Below are 21,828 nucleotides of genomic sequence, written 5' to 3'. Positions count from 1 at the left end.
GTGGTTGTTTGTTTTGCTTTCAGCTGCCCATTCATCTTTGGTAGAATATTAAAGATATAAATGTTTATATAGCTTTTAAGGATAACTATAAGTGCTTGAAAAGCAATTGATTATCCCTTTGAAATTAATTATTAACCCAGGAAAGGTTTTTTTTTAAAGCTCTTCCTCATTTAAGCTTGGTCACATTTGTCAACCGTTATTTAAGTAAGGTAAAACATTGCTATTTCTTATTAGTTGCTTTGACCCAAAAGGTTAGAGTTCTTGGTTTTTAATCAAATTGATCTGAAAGCTTTGTCTTCCCTACTTGTGTCAAGCTCTCTACCTTCTCCCTCTAAAATAGTGTTTTAGTTGTTTTATAAAAATTAAGAGTTATCAGAGACAATTTATAATTAGAGCTTTGCCACACTTTTCAGAACACACCCTGTAATTTATGGATTTAATAGCACTTAATTATATATAACCAAAATTGGTGAGAAAAATGTCAGAATTTCTCTTAATGCTGCACGTACATAGCAAGTAATATTTTTAAGAAGCTAATCTTGATACTGTGTGGTGCAGTCCATGGGTTCGGAAGGAGTCAGCACAACTTAGTCAATGAGCAACAGCAACAATCTTGATACTTAAGGTGCCAACGGTTTTCCAGTTTTTAATCTCTTGTGTAAAGACTGAAGTAGATAACTCACAGGACACGTCTTTAAAACAGTGTGTTCACATCATTACTCATTCATGTTAATAACCTTTAAGTCATGAGATAGAGATTATAATTATTCATACTTCTTTGCCTATAATGAATCAGCTTTTCATCTTGGGTTGTCTTTGGAGCTAGCATAAAGACAGGATTTTTGTCTGTTCATGGGAGATTTTATCCTGTTCAGCTTTGAGATGAACACATCAGATTGTCTTGGGGTAGTACTTTTTAATTTGAATAGTGCTTTATCAGTTCTTTGAGAGGTAGAGAAGATGTTAGACTAAGAAAGCTACCAGGTGGTTGGAGTTAATTTCATAGAGAAAAATTAATCCAAATAGTCTTAACGTCAACAGAGGAGTAAAAAGTTATATATACCAAGAGTGCAAAATGAATGAAGAAGAATCACATTCACAAATGCTGTATGTTTAGCAAAATACGTATAGATGGTAATATCCAATAGTCTTATCAAGTGCTACAATCTTTTTAAACAGGGAATGGCCAAATCCAGTCCTATTGAAACAGCCTGAAGAATGCAATCTTAATTTGCCTGTATGGGACCCAAGGGTTAGTGTATTATTTTTTCCCCTACAAATTCGCACTGTGCAATAACGAGTAGAAGTCATCTGCATAAGCTGAGGGAGACTTCCCGTTCTGTCACGTATGAGTGGACATGTTCGTATCACACTTTCTTTTTAATCTCAACTAGAATTGTCCTCTGGTGTGAGAAGCGTAATTATGTACCCTGGAACCACATTTAATTGTATGTAGTTTATAATATCAAGGTCACTAACAATTTATATATAGAACTACCTTGTAAGCCAAAGTTGTGTGGGCATTTGTGCTTAAAAAAATAATAATAAAAAGGATACTAAAAATCCCTGTATTTTTTTTTGTTCGATCTAAATATTCTGTTAAAATTGGGTTATTGTAGGAAAACTGTTGCTTAATGTTTAATCATGACAGATAACTTCTAAGCAATATCACTTCAATTACTATGATGTAATTGTAAAAATTGGTTTGGCGAATTCAGATTACAAAAGCATGGTTGGGCTGAAGAGGAGCCTCCATTCTGCTTTTTTGGAAGTTATGACCTTCACTGCTAACTCAGTTTAAATGTTAACAACATGCACTTTATTAATGGATAAAAGAAATTTAGGTTTGTAAGGCTTTCTAGGTTTATAAAATTCTATTTACACTGTTTTATTTTTTCATTACAGTATCAAAAATATTTTCAGTTTTGAGCCTTGTTAATGACATCAAGTTGTGTACTTTCAGGTTTTCCAAACCTCAAGACATTTAATTTGGGAAGGATATGAATTTACAACTTTTTCTGTTAAAAAATGCCACTTTTATCATTAGTTATATGGATTAAGATTAATAGTTATTAAATTGTTTTGTTATCTTTTAAAATGATACCGACATGGATAATGTAGTTGTACCCTGTGTTAATAAGCTTCTACTGATAAGTTAAGGGTATATTAAAAACTAAGTTTCCAGCTTGTTTAAAATTCATTTTACACAGAACATGTTGTAATGTGACATTTCTCAAAAATGTAATTGTGTGTGCATCCCTGTTTCTGTTGTTGACAAAAGAAAAACTAAACATCAGGAGGTGCCAGTTAGAACCTTTATTTTGCTCAACAGGCTCACTGTTTCTAGTAAGGTCACCAAAGTAGTCATGCCCAAATGATTGAAACAACCCATTAGTTAAGACCAAATCACAGTTTCTGTAAAGAATTCCTTAAAAAAAAGTCTCTTTACATGGTTTTTCTTTCTCAACTCCAGCTATGAATGAAATAAAATTTAATCATTGGTTCAGTTTAACAAGGGGTAAAAAGTCCAAGTATCTGTTGACTATGTACTTGAAGAAACTGATTGGCTGTTGTTGTATGTAGGTAAACCCCAGTGATAGGTACCATCTTATGCCTATAATTACACCAGCATACCCACAACAGAACTCCACGTACAATGTGTCCGTTTCAACACGGATGGTCATGGTTGAGGAGTTTAAACAAGGTAAGTGTTTATCCTTATGCTCTCATTTATACAGGAAGGATTTACATACCATTGTACACCCAGTAATGGGGTATTCAATTAAATGGAAGAAAGCATTCACCAAAGTGGATTCTGGTGTTATTAATTACAGATTATATTTGAGAATTAACTTGAAAAACTCAGTTTAATTTCTTGTAAGCAGTTTACTCTTGATTATATATCGGAAGATTTAAAACTTAAAGCTGTGTCCTTAGCTGGGCCTCTATGGTTTAGTGCCCTTCTATTGCCATGTGAAATTTTAAATAATACCATAGTTTCTCTCCATCGATTGACATGAGAGGCTTTTAGCAGGCTGTATATTTGGAGAAAGCTTTGAGTAGGATTTTGGCCACACTGCACACTGTTTTGGAATAACTAAACTTCTGAATCCTATGAGTATTGCTAATTTGAAGGAGTAGCTATGGTAAATGGTCTTTGAGGGAAGTAGCTTGAACTGGACTATTTAATTTGACGGAAGTCAAGAAAGTAGAATCAGCTATTTGACTACCAACTTCAAACTCCAATTTCTAAAGTTGTTTTTGTAGTCTAAAGGGGCTCTTCATGGAAAGATGTTACTGTCCTTTTACAGGAAATTTTTTTAGAAGGGCAGGAAAGTTTATGGAAAATTGTTTTTTCCTTGGGTAACTGAAGTGCTTCAGTTTTAGGAGAGAGGCACTCTGTGAGCATGGCATTTTAAAGTAATGGCAATTTTCCAGAAACATGGACCTCAAATTCTCCAGCTTTTTTTTCTTTTGTGTAAAATAGTGTACATATGTAAGAATCTTTATGCTGTAGAGTCATAGACTAAAATTTCTGTGTTAAAATTATGATTTTAGGATTATAATGAATGCATGTGATATATTTAAAAGATCTTTAAAATTCTAGATTCTTAGACTGAAGCATGCAAATATTTTAATATGTTTTTAATTTAGGTCTTGCTATCACAGATGAAATTTTGCTGAGTAAGGCAGAGTGGTCCAAACTTTTTGAAGCTCCAAACTTCTTTCAAAAGTACAAGTATGTATTTTAAGGCATGTCGGACATGTTGCTCTCTTTTAAGTATTGGTTTTAATGGTAGCATATGTGACATCTCTTCTTGCTAGACTAATGTAGTTTGAATTTTCCTTTAAACATCTATACAAGTTTTCCTCTTGTCACAAAGGGCATATTGTTTTAGAAAACATTGTTTTTTTGTCAAGGTACAGTGTAGTCCCTACAGTTTTGCTGCCTGATGTAACCCAATTTCTGCATTTGAAGCAACATCAGTTCTGAAGGTTTGCTAGTCATCACCAAAACTCTAAATCTGTATACCTTGGCAAAGGAGTGAACTGTTAAAATCTGTAGCTAATATTCTCTTCTAAGTAATTATTTTCATCCAGTTCTGGAAACTTATTTATTCTTAAGATTCTCTATAACACAGGCAGAACTAATAAAATGTCAATATAGGTAGTCAGCAAAATGTTTTCAGTAGTTACAACACATGATTGGCCCACCATTTCCCCCTACTGTTCATAAAGCCCCTCAAGTATTTCTACAAATATTTTCATGGAATCTCAGTGGGTGTCATATTTTTTACTAATGGTTTTAATATAATGACTTAATACCTCAGTGTAGGTTAATAGCCTGATTGTGTTGGTTTTGATGAAAACTGTAAGTTATAATAAATCTTACTTTTTAAAAAAAATGGACTTGCACTTTTATTTGCCCTGAGCTGAAAACTTGCCAAAGTCCCACTTAAAAAATTTTTTTTCTTTAATGCTTGAAACTTTCCTGACCACTTGATCTTATGTTGGATTGTGTTTTGTAATAATCTAAGCAAGATTGCTTTATGCTATTTCCCCAATTAAAAACAAGAATGATGACCTTCATGATGTCTCTGTGTTTTGTTTCTGTATCTTTTGCATGAAAAAGCAATAATGGAGCCAGCTTAATTGTTGTGTTCTGGGAGCACTGCATTGTCAGTAAAAAATTTAAATAGCATAACATTGAATGTTCTTGTTTACTATTCCCCATAAGTTGTGCTTTTCCATTTGGCAGACAAGTTTGCATCGTTTTTTTATTTTAACCACTGTTGAGGAAGTACCTTTGAACATTTAAACTCATAAACATATTTTGATACTTTAAAAACTAGCATGAGAGAGCACATGATTACTTGTAAAGAGAATAAAGAAACTGATCTTGTAGAAGTGTCAGCATCTCTTAATCCCTGAGAATCCGAGATGAAGCTAGATAGATTCTTTCTGTCCCATTTTCTTGTAGGAATGAGAAGTGGGTAGAATGAAGTTCTTCTAAGTACCTGCTTAAGTGGTTTCTTTCTCTTTTTTCACTTTTAAGAAAGATTAGTGTTGAAGCTGAACAAATCTTGATATTGTCATCTATTTAAATTTGTATTACTAGTACTTTGAAGGATTGTGTGTGTGTGTGTGTGTTTCGATGCTTGTTTAATCTTTCTTTTAAAACTTTTAGGTTATCCTTCAAAACCTGTGCAAAATAGTACATGTAAGGTCTTCTGTTGGCTGATTATCTTTACTGAATTCTCTTGAAACAAATTACTTTAGGTTATTAAAAACAACTTGAAACATAGAAATGAGGATGTAGCAACAAATAGAGGAAATTATATCAGGTAATTTCAGCTGTGAGTCTTGGGAAAAAAGATTTGAAAACATGACATGCAGCTGATTTTACCTATACCAAATTCACTTATGTCTTAACTTTTCTCAAAAATTTTTCCTCTTAAAAAATTCGTAATTATTATCATTAGACTTTGAGTATCCCCAGGTTTGAATTTTTCTTTTACTGTATTGTATGAAATACCCCAAAGATTAGCTGTTCAGCTGAATTGAAATGCTTAGTTTTTTGGTTAAGCTTATTCAAGTATATCCTGAAAGTGTTATGTTTGTTATGTATAGGATTTTAAGTCATCTGTGGTCTACCTACCTGCCTTTCTTGGAAGGGAGGAAACCACGAAGGAAATTTCAGTTGTCTTAGAAAGCTTGCGGAAAAGGGATAACATTGCCTTGTGGAATTTTACAGTCTTAAGAAAATACTTTTCATGTTCTACTGTTAAAGATACTCAAACCGACATAAATAACCAGCAGTAAAGTAAATCACCGTTGACATAGGAAGTGTGAAGACTTCAGATGTTCAGTTTCCTTAGGAAACAAGGAAGGAAAGGTATTAGGGGAAAAAAACTAAATGTTCTCAGGAATAAGACTAATAATTTATCATTTCAAGGAGTCTGTATGTATAGAATAATTTAGCCTCAGAATGTGTTAAAAGCTTTAAGAACAATGAACTCTAATTTCTTGAACCTGAGTCACTTAAAGATGGAATTGAAAGGATTTTTGCCAAAGAGATAAATTAGATTTTCGGTATAATGTCTTGAGTTGTTACCTACCCAGGGAAAATGTTCATGTGATGAAATGGCCAGGAAACCTACCTAAAAAAATGCTTTTTGGGGGATGAATAGTTGTGAGGTAATAAGAGCAACTAAATTAAGCATTTTTAAAGGGGTTTTACTTCATTTGTGGTAGGTTTTTATAGTTATTTTTTTTTTAACTGAAAACTGATAATCTTTTAATTTTGGGAAAAGTTAATCATTATTGCTTTGGCTTCAAAGTCTTGTGAAGCCGTTTGAGTACCTGAAGCATAATCATGACATTGTGAAATAGAGGATAGTAGTTTTTGAAGCAGCAACAAAATTAAGTATAGTCTAAATTTAGACCTATTTTTAGTCTCTGTGCTCTGATAGGAAACTTATTAATGGCAGGTTATTTCTATTAAACATAATTACTGTGTTTTGTATCTCCCACTTCATATTTGCTTAAATGTGGCTGAGTCAAGAACATTTAACTTCAGCATACATACTTGTTGGTTGTTTAACACTTTCAACTATATTTAAACAGATGTCTTTATTGTAAGCAATGTGCAGAGTAGACCCCTCCCCTGCCCTGGCCCATTGGATTTCAGTAAGAGCTAAAGTTGAACTCTCTAAGCTTTAGAACCTTAAACTTTGAATTGCCAACAAGATTATGTTCAAGTGAACTTTATATTTTGCCATAAGTAGAGAACACTGTGTGTCATTTAAGCTTTTGTTAAAGGCTCAGATGGTCATTAAGAGCATCTATTTCACAAGTGTGGTGCTAGAGTGATTTGGAGATTTCGAGTTTTGTCCTAATAGGTGAACCCAGACGACTTTGTCTTGAGTGTTTGTGTGCATGCCTGCTTTTTATACTTTGTCTTCTGTTACAAGTTGTTATACTTTCCTTTTTTCTCCATACCCCTGCCTCTCAACCCTCGGGCCCCCCACCCCCCACCCCCTTATAGTTTGTTGTCCATTTTCAAACTCACAGGAAACTGGAACTCAGGTTACTGAGATTATTAGAGTTTTGTTTGACTTACAAGAGCATTTAGGGCCCTAAGAGTTTTCTGTATATGTAAAATGCATGAGCTTTTGGTGCTTTTATGTGAATTTTGACTTCTATTTGTTTGGGCTATCTGTATGTGTTCCGTATATTTGGTTTGCTCTAAATAATTGCTGAACAAATTAAACTGGTGAAGGAAAGGAAGTATTGGTCTATGGAGTTGGACTGCATATTTACTTTTCTGTCTACATGTTTTCATATTTGTGTGTATTACCTCTGTTAACCTTAAGCTTATACATGAAGTTTATTTAAAATTGTGGTCATACTCTGACTTTTCCAACTAGTATCTGGATTCAGTAAGGATGTCAGTTTGCTTTTTGAGGTAACGTTTCTGGTGAGAAGTTTGACTTCTGTCACCTAAAATGGATTTTGTAGGAAAGTATATTGGATTGAATTTTTTTTTCAGTCTTAAGAAGTTGAGTTATACTTTAGTTGTAAATAGTTTGTTTGAAAAACATTTAAAAATAGATACTTGGTCATGATGGTATTTTCTGAAATGAAAACTTGATTTTGTTCTAATTTGAATGGAATTGAATTCCACATAGAAATCACATTACTCTATTGCTCTCATGTTAATGATGTCTGCTTCTTTGTTATAGAAATTCCTAGTGTTGTTTGAAAAAAGTCATGAGGCCTGACTTAAGTATTCAGTTTAATTTTTGCTACCTTTTAATTTGAATTAAAAAGCATAATGTATTGGATACTATTTTTGAAATTACTGATGTAATGTGTGTATATTTAGTGCTCCTTTTGTGGCTAAAGCCTTGGTGTTTTATTTCCATCGAAGCAATTTTGCTTTAATGGGTTATATTTTAGTGAGGTGGCTCTTTAAAGATAAAGCACTCCACTAGAATCATTGAACCAAATTATCAGTGATGTTTAGTCAACGTTTTTGAATTAAGCTGCTTTGGGGGTAATTTTATAGAAGAATTTAACTTGCCCAGTAGTCACTAAACTTATGGAATTTAGTGTTTATGATTGTATGTGCAAACTGAAACTGCAGTTCTCTCTTGCTAAATTGATCTATAACTGTCACCAAGCTTATTGCATTATGGTGTTAATATCCAGCACAAAGCACTTAAATGAAATAAATAGCATGTTGTCTTTATCTTCAAAGGCATTATATTGTACTTCTAGCAAGTGCACCAACTGAAAAACAACGCCTAGAATGGTGAGTATAAGATTAGACTTTACAAAACAAAAAACAATACTTCAAAACGAATCAGATAGCCTCAGAACACAGTAGGAGACGGAAGTCCTTAAAACATCAAGTTTGATTTTGTTCATAAATGCAGCTTTACTACTTAAATGGAAGTTTTAATGGAAGTATAGAAATTTGGAGATCCATATACAACTTATTTTTGTTTGTCTTATAGAGATCCATGTATTATTTCTTAACTGTATTTAAAGTGTTTTCTTTTAGTTTACTGATTTTTTGTCTGTAAATATTTCTGGGGATGTCTTTTGCAATCTTCCTAGTTTGAAATGTGACTTGATTTGCTTCTCCCTGTGGTTTTTAATTCATCATTTTTGAGCTAGAACATAAGGTTTTAGTTTTATCTATGGCAATTGAGACAATTGAACTGCCCTTGTTTAAGTTATCTTCGTATTATAGCTTTATACAAACTTACTTGATTTTGTGCATTCTGTTTTATTTTTTAATTAAAAAATAATTTTCATTAATAATGAGTGACATTTGTTCAGGGTGGGCTTGGTGGAATCAAAAATCCGAATCCTGGTTGGAAGTTTGGAGAAGAATGAGTTTATTACACTGGCTCATGTGAATCCCCAGTCATTTCCAGCACCCAAAGAAAATCCCGACAAGTAAGCAATCCTCTAAAATCTGGATTCTCCATCCTCTTCAGCTTTTGCTCATGGAAGTTTTATAGGCAATTTTTAATAACTCAAGTCACTATTCTTTTGATTACATCAGGATCAGACCAATTTGAGATCTGTGGTTTAGGGTTTGCTGATAAGAAGCACTGAAGAGAAGGACTTTTTTTTTTTTTTTTTGAGAAAAATCACCCCTGAAATAAGTTGTAATGATGAAATGCCTGTTAACTAATATGAGTTCCAGTTCTTCACTTTAGCAATATACCTTCTCCCCTTTTTGCAGAGTGGTTTTTAGAATAGCTGCTATATCAAACATCAGTCTTTGCTTTTTAATTTTTTTTACAAGGAGAAAATGCTTTGATCTTGCAAAAATTTGCTTTGTGGTGGATTCTGGGACATTTAGTAACATAAGTTACTAAAAGCTGCCTCACTATTTTAAGGATCTTTTATAGGTCAATTTTCAATTTGATTGTTGCTGTTTTATTAAGTATATGAAATTCTGCTTTGCCTATAACCACTTTATTTGGTGGGCGAGGGGAGTTTTAATAGTGAGCTTTTTTTTTTTCAAGATGCAGTATTAAAGACTGAAAAATATTGGTAAATAGATCACTTAAGTTGGTGGTGTAATAGAGTAGCTGTTACTGTTTTTACAGATTAATGTCTTTTGCATTCATTAAGAGTTGCCATTTGAGTTTTTTATAAATTTTTTTTTGTTGCTGCAATCTTAAATCATTAAAAGACTGATTTATTCAATAGATGGATCATTAAATGTTCAAAAGTAGCTGAATCACCCATTATTCTTGTTATGCTGTGGCCAGACTTCATGCTACCTTTTCAGTTGAGTTTTAAAAGTTTAAGGAATATATATTAAGGTCTAGTTAAATTTTTATATCTGACTAGTTTTGTTTCAGATTTTTCTAAAATGTCATTAATTTACATAACTTTCTTTGAAGTGCCTTTGGTACTTTTGATCATTAAAAACACTGGATATTAATACACAGATAATGAAGAGGATATTTGTCATAGGACTCTAGTTTTTTATAAAGCAGTAGAAATATAGAGGACAGATGTAGAGGAGGAATTTGAGTTTTGATGGAATTTGGTTTATAACTTGCTTGTGTATTTGTATTCTGACTTTTTCCATGTACATAGGTTGTGAAGTGCATTTATGAACTTCATGAACTTTATGAATTTCATGAAATCCTGATAAATTATTTTAATACTCTTTTTATTTTACAGGGAAGAGTTTCGCACGATGTGGGTGATTGGGTTAGTGTTTAAAAAAACAGAAAACTCTGAAAATCTCAGTGTTGATCTCACCTATGATATTCAGTCTTTCACAGATACAGGTATATTACTCCTTGGATAATCAAAACATGTATTTGCATATTTGAATTGTCTTCAATGTATACCATAGTAGAATTTGTAATAACTTAAAATTACTGGGGAATACTTTACAGTGAACATCAAAATAACCTTAGTATTTTTGGATTAGGTATTAGTTTCAGTAATGTCTAACATTAAATAATTTTTTTCTTTTGTGGTAGACCTAAAATTAAACAGTTGAACCACTTTAAGTTGCCTGTGATTACTTTATGAAATTAGAAATAGCCTGGCTATTTGATTCTCTTAAAAGACTGAGTCTGTGTCTGCTTGCCTTAATAGTCTTGAACATTAGAAAATTTTGAAGCTAAACTTTGGTGAAATGAGGTTATTTATCCTCGCTGTCAGTGACAGACTCAAGTCTTAACTCATGAGTGTGCTTAGTCGCTCAGTTGTGTCCAAGTCTGCGACCCCATGGACTGTAGCTCTCCAGGCTCCTCTGCCCATGAGGATTCTCCAGGCAAGAAGACTGGAGTGGGCTGCCATTTCCTCCTCTAATTCATGAATAGGGAATACAGTATGAGGTAGACATTTTGGATTGACCTGAGATACCAGGTAGTGTGGTTTAACTAACACCTTGCTGCTAGCAGTGGTTGGCAGAAGCTAAGGCTCTACAGAAGTAACATCATGTAGAGATACTTGGACTAGAAAATTTGTTTTGAGCATTCTACCTCGTTGAACTGCTTATCATGGTTTGTACTTATGAGCCATCAAGATTTTATAGCATATTAAAGATATTTGGAGAAAGAAATATTTAGTTGTCCTATATCTTGAAACATTTTTTTTTAATCTTGAAACATTTTAATGGAATACTTTGTGGGATTTTCTAACAGAACAAATGTAACATGTTAAAAACTCCAATTCTTGTCCCTCTTCTTTAGCGTTAAATCTTTTTAATCTCAGGTGAGAACTGAGATCTGGCAGCTGTGAACTTAGAGTTGCTCAAGTTAGAAATCTTGCAGTCTTTGAATCCTCTTTTCCCCAAACTTGGTATTAATCTATTAAAAAAAAAAAATTTGTCCCTGTTTTCAGAGTACATTGAGATTCTTGCTACTATTTGCTGTATCTACTGCTTTTACCCTAGTCCAAGCCTTTTATCACTGGTCTTTTGGATTACTGCCACTGTTGTACTTTTCTTACTCTGCCCTTCAGCTGTTCTCAGTCAGCATCCAGAATGATACTAAGCTAAATCATGTCTCACCTGCTAAAAGAATACCCATACTCTGAATCAATCCGTGTCTTTACTGTGGTTTGCAAGCCTTTATTGACCTAGTCTTCTCACTATGACTCTGACCTCATTTCTTTGTAATTGTGTACATATATATATATATATATATATATATAATTTCTTTATATATGTATATAGAACTTGTAATAAGTTCAGAATCCTTTATCCTTGTGTCTTGAAGTCAAGAAAGTAATAAAGTAATAATATTTCCAGTGGGGAGCAACATTCTATAATCTAAGTAATATTTCTATACAGTATTTACATACAGTATAGCTACAAATAGTTCAGATCAGAATTTGTCGTTGGGGATTTTAGGATTACAGATAAGGCATTATGGATCTTCTACTTTCCCTTCTCCCCATGGCCTTTTTGTCATTCCTCAAACATCCCAGGCATGCCCAGGACCTTTTGTTCTTGGTGTTTGCTCTTCCTAGAAAGGATCCCACAAGGTACACTGAGCTTATTTACCAACTTTCATGCGAGTCTCCACTCACTTGTAATCTGTTTCTATGCTGAGCTTCCTGTCTTCTTCCCCTACTCAGTTTTTTCCTCCATAGCACTTATCACCCATCTGATATGAAATATACATTATGTTTTTTTCTCTTTGTTTCTCCACTAGAATGTGAAATTTGAGGTTCTTTTGCTCTCTTATTTCCTGCTATATTCCCCATGTCAAGAACATGTGATACTTTCCATTTGGGGACCTTCTGACGATTGTTTTATTGCAGTTGTTACATACTTGGTCTAGAATTTTAAATTACATTGCTAGCATAAATATGAATTTAAGAATTTAAATATGAATTTAAGAAACCCCTTTTCTCCAATTCTGTCACTCATTGAGGAGTTAACTTTCTTATTACTCTTAAGAGTTATTACACTGCAAGAATTAATATATTCTGTTTTTATTATGTATACCTTGTGGTAAAAGACATTTATTAGAGTTTGCGCTCAGGCAGTGAATTAAGTCAGATCAAAGATGACATTTTGACCAGATAATTTTATTGATAGGCAATATATTGATGAAGAACGGGTTCCTACTTTAGCTTCTCCTGAATGAGTTTAACTGCCATTTTTAGCATGTTTCTTTTGCTCGTAACAATTTCCTAATTTGTATAGTTTATAGGCAAGCAATAAACAGCAAGATGTTTGAGGTGGACATGAAAATTGCTGCAATGCATGTAAAAAGAAAGCAACTCCATCAGCTACTACCTAGTCATGTGCTTCAGAAAAAGAAAAAGGTAACTTTAGAAAGTACTTAAAAGGCATTACTAATCCATGTTTTATGTATCCAGCCTATCAGTATTTCAGAATTTAGGCTCAGTTGACGAGTTGTATTTGAAATAGATCACAGCACTTTGAAAATCTCTTCTGTGGGGAAATTCCGTTGCATGAAACTTTGCTCCCAATCAGTTTCTTGCACACACTTCCTTCAGACTTCAGATTAGTTGAAGTGCTTCACAGCATTATTTTATATATATATTTGCGTTCTCTTTTCAGAAATCTCCTTATCAACTTAACATCACACATTAGTATGTACTTTCCTTTGAAAAGTAAAGAAAGTTAAATTACATAATATGTAGTTCAAGTGAATTACATGACTTTTTAAAAGAAAATGATTTTATTTTCGTAAGAATTACACATGTATATTATTTAAAAATTAGAAGTTATTGGGTATAAGATGACTGGCAGTGGTAACCAGATCTAATGTTTTGTAGTATGTTCTTCTGTTGTTGATACTTAATGTTGGATAATTTTTGTTAGCCATGTTTTTCTGATTTGGACTTACTATAGTGTACTTATTAAAATTTTAGTGCAGAATAACAGTTACATTTTTACTTTAAGTGATTTCCAAAGTGTCTTATTCTTAAAATGAAATATAGCAGTGAAAATACATGAGCTTGAAATACATATGTTGGGTTAAAAGTACAGATGAATATCATTGATACTTAAAGTATCAAATGATATTCATATTCATATATATACATAGGTTTGCAATATATTTTTTAAGATAGAATATGAAATAAAAGTATGTGTTAGAGGATAAGGACTGTTGCATTCTGGATGATGGTTTATTGTCTGGGCCTGGGATTGGGAAGAAAGGAATGAAGTTAACACACAGTTCAAGTTCAGGTTCCACTGCCTCCTAGCTGTGAGACTTGGGCAAGTTGTATTGTAAATATCATGTTCTTGATTTGCCTTAAAATCGTGGTAATTTTACCTACCTTATTATGCATTTTGTGAGGATAAAATGTACCTGTACCTGTAAAACTAGAGCCTGGCACACACTGAAAGCTCAGATTTGTTTCTATTATCACCACCATCATCATCATTCATAACATAGAGGTACTATTTTTTTAGGTGTAAAATGCATAAAAGTATATTTCATTTTTAAAAATAGCATTACATAAAGCCTTTATACACACTTATTTGTTACTCACTTCTCATGAATTATCAAATTAATCTAGAAAGTGGCAAAATATATTTCCTATTATTGAGCTTATTATTTTTTGTCATAAAGTTAACATAAAATTTATCATTAAATTATTTTATTTTTAAAATAAAAGTTTGTTTTCTGATTGTACCTTGGTGTTATATTGTTAATGAGTTTAAGCAACTGTACTTACGTGTGTCTTTACTGCATACAAAAATATATAAACATTTTATGTGTTTTTAGAAGTGAATGTGCATAATTAGATTATGTTCTTCCATGCTTAGCCATTTTAGTGAAATAGAAATATTTATAAAGGAAGTAATTAGGTTTTCCTGAACCTTTAATTCAGATTAAAAACTGAATTAAAACCTTTAATTCAGATTAAAGACTTGTAAAACTCCTGTTTACATGGCAGTGTTACATTTGGAACAACTAGATTGTAATTAAAGTAAATTAATTTTTTATTCTGTTACTTAAGGTAATATCTAGATAAAGTCTTCTAGTAATGTATCATTACTAGATAATGTAATGTATCATTAGTGATCAGAAATTTATGTAGTCCAAAAATTGTATCAAATAGAGTTTAACCATAATTTCAGTGCCGATTTCACCTGTCTCAACATTTTAGTGTATATCTATACAGACTCTTAGTGCATGTATGTAACCACAGATAATGTGTATTTTTTTAAGAGGTTTTTAATGATACCTACTCTTTTGTGACCTGCTTTTTTGGGGTACTTTCAATTTTGTGACCATTTATCCAGATTATATTACAAATACTAAGTGTCTGGTTGGTATTTCTTTGTATGGTGATAGTATGATTAAATCTCATCTTCCCCATTTGGTCAGTATTGATTTATGTACACAAGTGATATCTCTGAGGCATTCACTCAAAGATTAGGTTATCTTGTCATTTGGGAATTGGAGTGGGTGTACATGCGTTGTACACACACACACAGGCACGCACATACATATGGGGTACGGGTTTTTATTTTTAATAATGCAAATTACTTCCATTAAAATGTTTCTGTAGGTGAGTGAACACAAACTAAAAGTGTTCTGAAAAAAATGAAGAAATCATTTTGATGTTATAATAGTGCTGATTGCAGAAACAGAAACTTTAAGTCAATTTAAAATAAACTTTTATCCCATAGCACTATTCATAGTTTTTTAGCTTTTGCTTTTCCTGCAATGAGTAACTGTTTTTGAGTGCTTTAAGAGGCAGGACCAACATTTGGATTTACATATGGTCATTAAGTTTTTAGGAAATTATTTTTGGTTTTATTTTAACAGGATAATTTATACTATTAAATGTACCGTGTTAAAATCATAAACTGCAGATAGAGCTTTGGCAATTTCTTGCTTTTCAGAGAGGCTCGTACAAATAACTAGGAATAGGCACTGAGTTGTACTACTTGATGATTTTTTTAAAAATTAATACATTTTTTATCTTTGTTGTAGAACAGTTTGAACTCCATAAACAAAAAATTACTTCTAATCCCACTAGCCAGAGATACTCATTGTTGCTATCATCTTTTACTGTTGACGTGTGTGTGTTTATAGTCCTCTGACTTAAGTTACATGTATTTTCATATTAAAGTGCTTTTTACTTTGAAGTGTGTCTTATATTCAGTGTGTATGTTTAATATATCATTTTTCTCCCCCTGACGAACTGTAGTTAAATCAAGGACCCCAAGAAGTCAGAAAGTATGTGTCCGAAATCTGCCTTTTGTATTTTGGCATGACACTTCTGGTTATCATAACCTTATTGATTTGTGCTTTTCAGTAGAAGTCACTTATCTGTTAAGTAAAAGATGTTTGTGTTTCAGAGATCTGGATAACATAAAGGTATAATTAATTAAATACTGATTGATTGCAGCATTCAACAGAAGGCGTCAAGTTGACACCTCTGAATGACAGCAGCCTCGACTTGTCTATGGACAGTGATAACAGCATGTCTGTGCCTTCACCTACTAGTGCTATGAAGACCAGTCCATTGAACAGTTCTGGCAGCTCTCAGGGGTAAGGAAAAAGGGAAAGGAAGTGGAGTGGCTGTTGGAATAACCAGTTTCTTAAGTTGAAATACCTATTGCCTGTGGTGAACTATATGGTGTGCTAAGGGGAACCAGAAAGAGGGACGCAACCACATTTCTGTCCCGGAGATGCTTATCACCTATGTAGCAGGGGGTAAATACCTGAAAATACTGGAGATCTTCTAGAGAAGATTTATGTGGGCTTTTTTTAGTGGAAATTTCTTTTGAAGAATTGTCTCTTTAAGAGCATTTAGAGCAGCTTCCCTGATAGCTCAGTTGGTAAAGAATCAACCTGCAATGCAGGAGACCCCGGTTCGATTCCTGGGTCAGGAAGATCCGCTGAAGAAGGGATAGGCTACCCACACCAGTCTTTGTGGGCTTCCCTCCTGGCTCAGCTGGTAAAGAATCCGCCTGCAATGCTGGAGACCTGGGTTCGATTCCTGGGTTGGGAAGATCCCCTGGAGAAGGGAACGGCTGCCCACTCCAGTATTCTGGCCTGGAGAATTCTGTGGGTCTCAAAGAGTCAGACACGACTGAGCAACTTTCACAAAGCACCTGAACGTTTTTATCTTGAAGAAAAAACATGGCTGTGGTGGCAAAAATTAGAACGAAAAAGCCATATTTATGTTTAACTTCTGTAAATCTTCATAATGTATCATTGCAGATTTTTTTTTAATGGTTATACTACTGTATTTTCAAAGGGGGCTGTTTATTATAGATTTTGGGTGCACTGCTGGTATTTTAAATTGTGATGGTTACATTGATCACTTTGTTTAGTGAGTTGATACTTAAACCAGGAACACTTATCTGAATGCATGTTATATATTATTTTTTTGAAAAGAGCCATTTAAAAAATTGAATTGTTAAGGTATATTGTTAAATAATAGCCAGTGGAAAAGATGCAGGTTGGGATGAATCTTTGGATTAGCATGAAATAGAAAATGCCAAAGTGCAATAGATAATGGGGATTTAGTTTTCTTCTCTTTGGCTTTGAATGTGTGATGTGTTTTTAGGCCAGTCATACATAATCTGAAGTCTTTGGGCATCAACCTGGTCCTTAAATCTTGTGGTTTTAAAGCAATTCTGCATTTGTACAGCATTAACTTCCAGATTTGTATTTTTAATGGTTTCATCTGTTTTTTTCTTTGTTTTTTGAGTGAAGAAGCAAAAATTTTAACAAGAAATTTTGGAAGTTGTATAAAAACCTTTGTGTACTTTGAGTCTTTTCACATGTATGTAAAATAGATCTTTGCTCAGCTCTTTATTATGTACTGTCCTTTGCTGTTTTATTTCAGGTTTTCTCTTGCATCTGTGGTGGTTCTCTTTTTTTTCTTCCCTGTTTAATCATTAGATGCTTGTGCCTTTTCAGTGCTCTTTTAGTCTTTTATGCCTTCTCTGTATTCACATTGAGGGTGTGGCTTCACCCACTCCCCTGACCTCATGTCCTCCCATGTACCAGCGAGCTCAGAACTTTAACAAGCTGACTGCTCTTGCTGCTCGTGCATGTCTTGTAAGCATCAAAAATCCAAATCCTCTAGTTTTGCCCACCTTGACATGGCGTTCAGCAGTTGGAGAGTGTAAGTTATAGTGGAAGGAGAGTGAATAACCACAGGAGATACAGGATTTATTTGAGACAGAAAAGTTAGAGATAGAAGGAGGGGTGATTTGAGTTTCCTGAGACAAAGGGTGAGTGGGATCCAGAACACTGAGGAGAGGTTGGGTTTTGAGATCATTTGTTGTTTATCTGGGCCACTGGATGGCCTTTTAGGATTTCATGAACCCTTAGGTTTGCATGTCGAATCTTATTTCTCAGACCATTTTCTTGTTGTACAGCTTTTGATAGTATTTTCTTATACCCCAAATCATTTAATCATTTAGTGAGTTACCCTAAATCAAACAAGACCAGATCTTTTTTTTTTTTAGCTCTTCTAATATGGTAGTCATTGACTGTATGTGCCAGTTTAATTAATGTTAAATGAAATCAGACATTGTTTCCCATTAGCTGTATTTCAAGTGCAGATACCTGTGTATAGTGGTTACCATGCTGGTTAGCATAGATATAGATCATAGTTGCAAAAATGCTGTCGAGCAGCACTGCTTTAAAATGTTTCTATGCTTTTGATTGTTGATTCTATTTTGTCAAAAGTTAGTTACTGATGTATACATATATATGAGAAATAAAACTAAAGAATCAATCATTTGCTTTAGAAAATAACTTCACATATTAGATTTTGTTACTGAGTTTTATTTATCTCTATTTTCTTTTTTTCACTTGTAATTTTTGCTCCCCATTTCTAGCAGAAACAGTCCTGCTCCAGCTGTAACAGCAGCATCTGTGACCAACATACAGGCTACTGAAGTTTCTGTGCCACAAGTAAATTCCAGTGAAAGCTCAGGGGGTAAGGAGATTGTCAGATGCGGTTTTAGCCTTCATTTTGAAAAATGGCTTTGTTTGTTAAATCGTTTGACTTTAGTTTTTTATTACTATTTTTTTTTATTTCCCTGTAGACTTAAAATAAAAAACTTGTAACTTGGTGTTCTGTGATTTAGCTTTTATGTATTTATATACTTAGGTACATCGAGTGAAAGCATTCCTCAAACTGCCACACAACCAGCCATTTCATCACCACCAAAGCCTACGGTCTCCAGAGTTGTTTCCTCAACACGTCTGGTAAACCCACCACCGAGACCTTCAGGAAACGCAGCAGCAAAGATACCTAATCCTATAGTAGGAGTCAAGAGGACATCCTCACCTCATAAAGAAGAGAGCCCCAAGAAAACCAAAACAGAAGAGGTATCTATATATTAGTCAGTCTTGAGAATAAGCACCTTGCCTGTTTTAAAATCCAGTGGAAGAAACCCTTGTGAGCCCAGATGTAGACGCAGCAAGGAGGAAAGCTTCTAGATTGTTCTTGACAGTGCTTCAGTGCCATAGTTTGCTCTTTACCCTTTCCCACTCTTTTCAGTAACTAACTCTTTCATAAAGCTGTGTTTCTTGTTAAAATTTCTGTATCATGTCTAGGCTATAACACACTTTAGAATGGGTTTACGTGTCATCTTAACGTATTGTTCTCTCATAACTGTATCTTTCACATGTACCAATTCTTCAGTAGCCCTTGGAAACAGTTTTCTGCTTCTGTATTCCAGGTGGAGTTTTGGAGCTTCTCCACTGTACTTGGTATCAAAGGGTCACTGAGAGGTTCTCAGGGAATTCTTACTGAATGCCTGGCCATAAGTTGCCACATCAGATTAGTTTTGGTACCTTGAATGATTGTGATTATAACCTCCAGCCCTTCAGGAAATTTTGTAGTAGTACTTCCACTTTTCATAGTGGCTGGTTTACCTCCTCAAAGTCTCAGATAGTTTTAGGAAAACTGTTAAAAGTGTACATTGATTTTGGTGTTTATCTTAAAATAGAAGTAGCCTTGTAACACACTTTCATTGTTCCCTGGAATCACTCTAAAAGTGATATTCCAAGCTTAATCTGAATCCTTTTGGTTTAGACTTTTTTGGAAACAGTCACTGGTAACTAAATATGAGTAATTGAATGAGTTTTGTCCCTCTGACGGTGCTAAGTGAGAATGAAAAATGGGCATGGTATGTCATGTTTTATACCGTGTTTTCTGAAACACATCTGTCTCTGTAATTATCTCAAGGCAAGTTGATTTTCAACCTCAGTTTTTCAGATTTTGTTGTTTTGATTTTGCTTTTTAAAATACAGATTTTAGGGCTTCCTCCAAATATACTGAATCAGACTCTCCAGGAATTAGACCTGCTAATGTTTTTATTAAAGACTCCAGTTCTACATGATACTGTTGGGCAGCAACCTAAGAATGTAGTTTTGATGTAATACCACTTTCTGTCTATTGATGCTTGTTTTGAGTTGTCAGAGCATTTCACAATTCATGTTTCTTTTTGCCTGTAAGGTATATGTAAGCATAACTCTAGATACCTATCATTCTGTTGCTTCATGTTAATCGCCTAATTCCTTTCCCTGTGAGAGTTTCAAAATATGTATCAGCACAATTCTTAAAATTTCATTTGTGCTTACCTTGGTAGAAAACACTCTTGTTTCATGTTTAGCTTAGAGATGCAGTAGGAATATAGAATTTTTTAACTTCATACTGAAAAGTTTAAATATACACGAGATCATTTAATTTTTTTTTTTTTTTTTTTTTTTGACTCCATGGACTGTAGCCCACCAGGCTCCTCAGTCCATGGGGTTTTCCAGGCAAGAATACTGAAGTGGGTTGGCATTTCCTTCTCCACATTTAATTTTTAAACAAAAACTCAAATATATACAAGAGTACGCATCATGCAATTTCAGGTGTGGTGAATTCAGCCAGTCCCTGTACCCTTAATTCTTTTTGCTTTCCATTTCCCCTGTACTTGGATTATTTAGATGCAAAATTCAGACTTCAGTCATATTATTTCATTAGTATTTTTAAAATCATGTATCTTAAAGGTAATAATTACAGGGAAGAAAGTATAAGGAAAAAAAGCCCACCTAAAAAAAATGAGCAATCAGGTATCTAGTGAGTACTCAAATGCCCGTGATTGTGTCATTGATTTTTTTAGTAGTTTTCATTTATTCAACTCTGTAAGTAAGATCCTTGATTGATTTTTCTTAAGTGTCTTTAAAAATACAGGTTCATTGCTGCCCTCTCCCCCTTATAATTTTTTGTTCTATGTATTTTCTCACAGTTTGCATCTTACTCAGGACAACTTTGTGGAGTTGACTAACAGAAGTAGAATTTTAAGATATGGAATGGATCTTAGAATTTTAGGTTTTCTCATAGACTGATCTGCTTTCTCAGAAGAGGAACTTGAGGTTCAATAACTTTCCCATTTCTAAAACTAATGAAAGTCAGAGTCAGGATTAGAACTCAGGCCTACACGTCGTGGTGCTAAAGGTGAAAAAGTCTGTTACAAATGTTTTGATTTTGAAGGTCTCCTACTAGGTGTTTCATTACTTATTAATGAGCACTTAGTATTAGAAGTTTGAGTAAGCCAGAAAGAAGCACTGGCCTGCTCAGTAGTATACTAACACGTGTACAGATATTTTAGGTATTGTCAGGCAGTTTAGTTTTGCTTTTTGCTTGATTTTTATCATATGCTAAATCTAAATCTTTTTGATAAAAATGTAAAATCAATATAGAAAAAGTTTGCCTTATCACCTGAATTCTATGGCTAAATGCTGCTCTATATGTGTGTATATATGTGTGTATATATGTATATATATAATTTTTAAGTTATGGAAAATTTCAAACATATACGAAATTGTAATGAACAAGTAATGTTTGCATCACTTAAGCTTTAACAGTTAACAACTCAGGGCCAGTCTTGTTTCATCTACAAATCGACTCTCTTTGCCATTGTTATGAAGCAAATCCCAAGGATGTCATTTCAATCATAAATATTTGTGTGTGATTTTATATATATATTGGTAAATATACTGATAACGTGTGTGTATATGTATGTATTCATATATATGTATACACCTATCATTATATTTACTGATAGTAATAATAATTCTGTAGTGTCAGAGAGGCAGTCAGTATTGAAATTTGCCCAGTTGTGACTTAAGTGACTATTTTTTTTTTTTTTTTTAACACACGTCAGACAGGTAATGTGCCGATGTCGTAACAAGGTTTGTGAGGGAGGCACATGTCACGCAGCAGCGTGAACACCCAATCATCATGCTCATGAACTACAAAAGGATCAAGTGACTATTTTTTAAGTTTGTATGTTTGCAGGTTACAAATAAAAGTCCT

The 21,828-nt window shown here is 33.6% G+C and overlaps 1 protein-coding gene and 1 non-coding gene across 7 annotated transcripts in view; one reads left to right on the top strand and one right to left on the bottom strand.

Annotated features, from left to right (window-relative positions):
- PAPOLA (poly(A) polymerase alpha) overlaps positions 1–21,828 on the top strand; it is a 53,206-nt gene that overhangs the window by 24,485 nt on the left and 6,893 nt on the right. For all 6 annotated transcript variants that reach the window (XM_043434668.1, XM_043434666.1, XM_043434664.1 and 3 more), the window contains exons 10-19: positions 1,180–1,252; positions 2,584–2,704; positions 3,655–3,739; positions 8,264–8,317; positions 8,851–8,970; positions 10,219–10,328; positions 12,707–12,828; positions 15,901–16,043; positions 18,353–18,453; positions 18,628–18,848. In XM_043434668.1, coding sequence (XP_043290603.1) covers positions 1,180–1,252; positions 2,584–2,704; positions 3,655–3,739; positions 8,264–8,317; positions 8,851–8,970; positions 10,219–10,328; positions 12,707–12,828; positions 15,901–16,043; positions 18,353–18,453; positions 18,628–18,848 — 1,150 coding nt within the window. The remainder of the gene's footprint in view (positions 1–1,179; positions 1,253–2,583; positions 2,705–3,654; positions 3,740–8,263; positions 8,318–8,850; positions 8,971–10,218; positions 10,329–12,706; positions 12,829–15,900; positions 16,044–18,352; positions 18,454–18,627; positions 18,849–21,828) is intronic.
- LOC122419920 lies at positions 21,671–21,776 on the bottom strand. The gene has a single exon (XR_006263126.1). It is a non-coding gene; the product is annotated as a small nucleolar RNA U13 (small nucleolar RNA).

This window comes from Cervus canadensis, chromosome 17, assembly GCF_019320065.1.
Source record: "Cervus canadensis isolate Bull #8, Minnesota chromosome 17, ASM1932006v1, whole genome shotgun sequence".
Lineage (NCBI taxonomy): Eukaryota > Metazoa > Chordata > Mammalia > Artiodactyla > Cervidae > Cervus > Cervus canadensis.
This window is presented reverse-complemented; position numbering and strand designations above follow the sequence as displayed.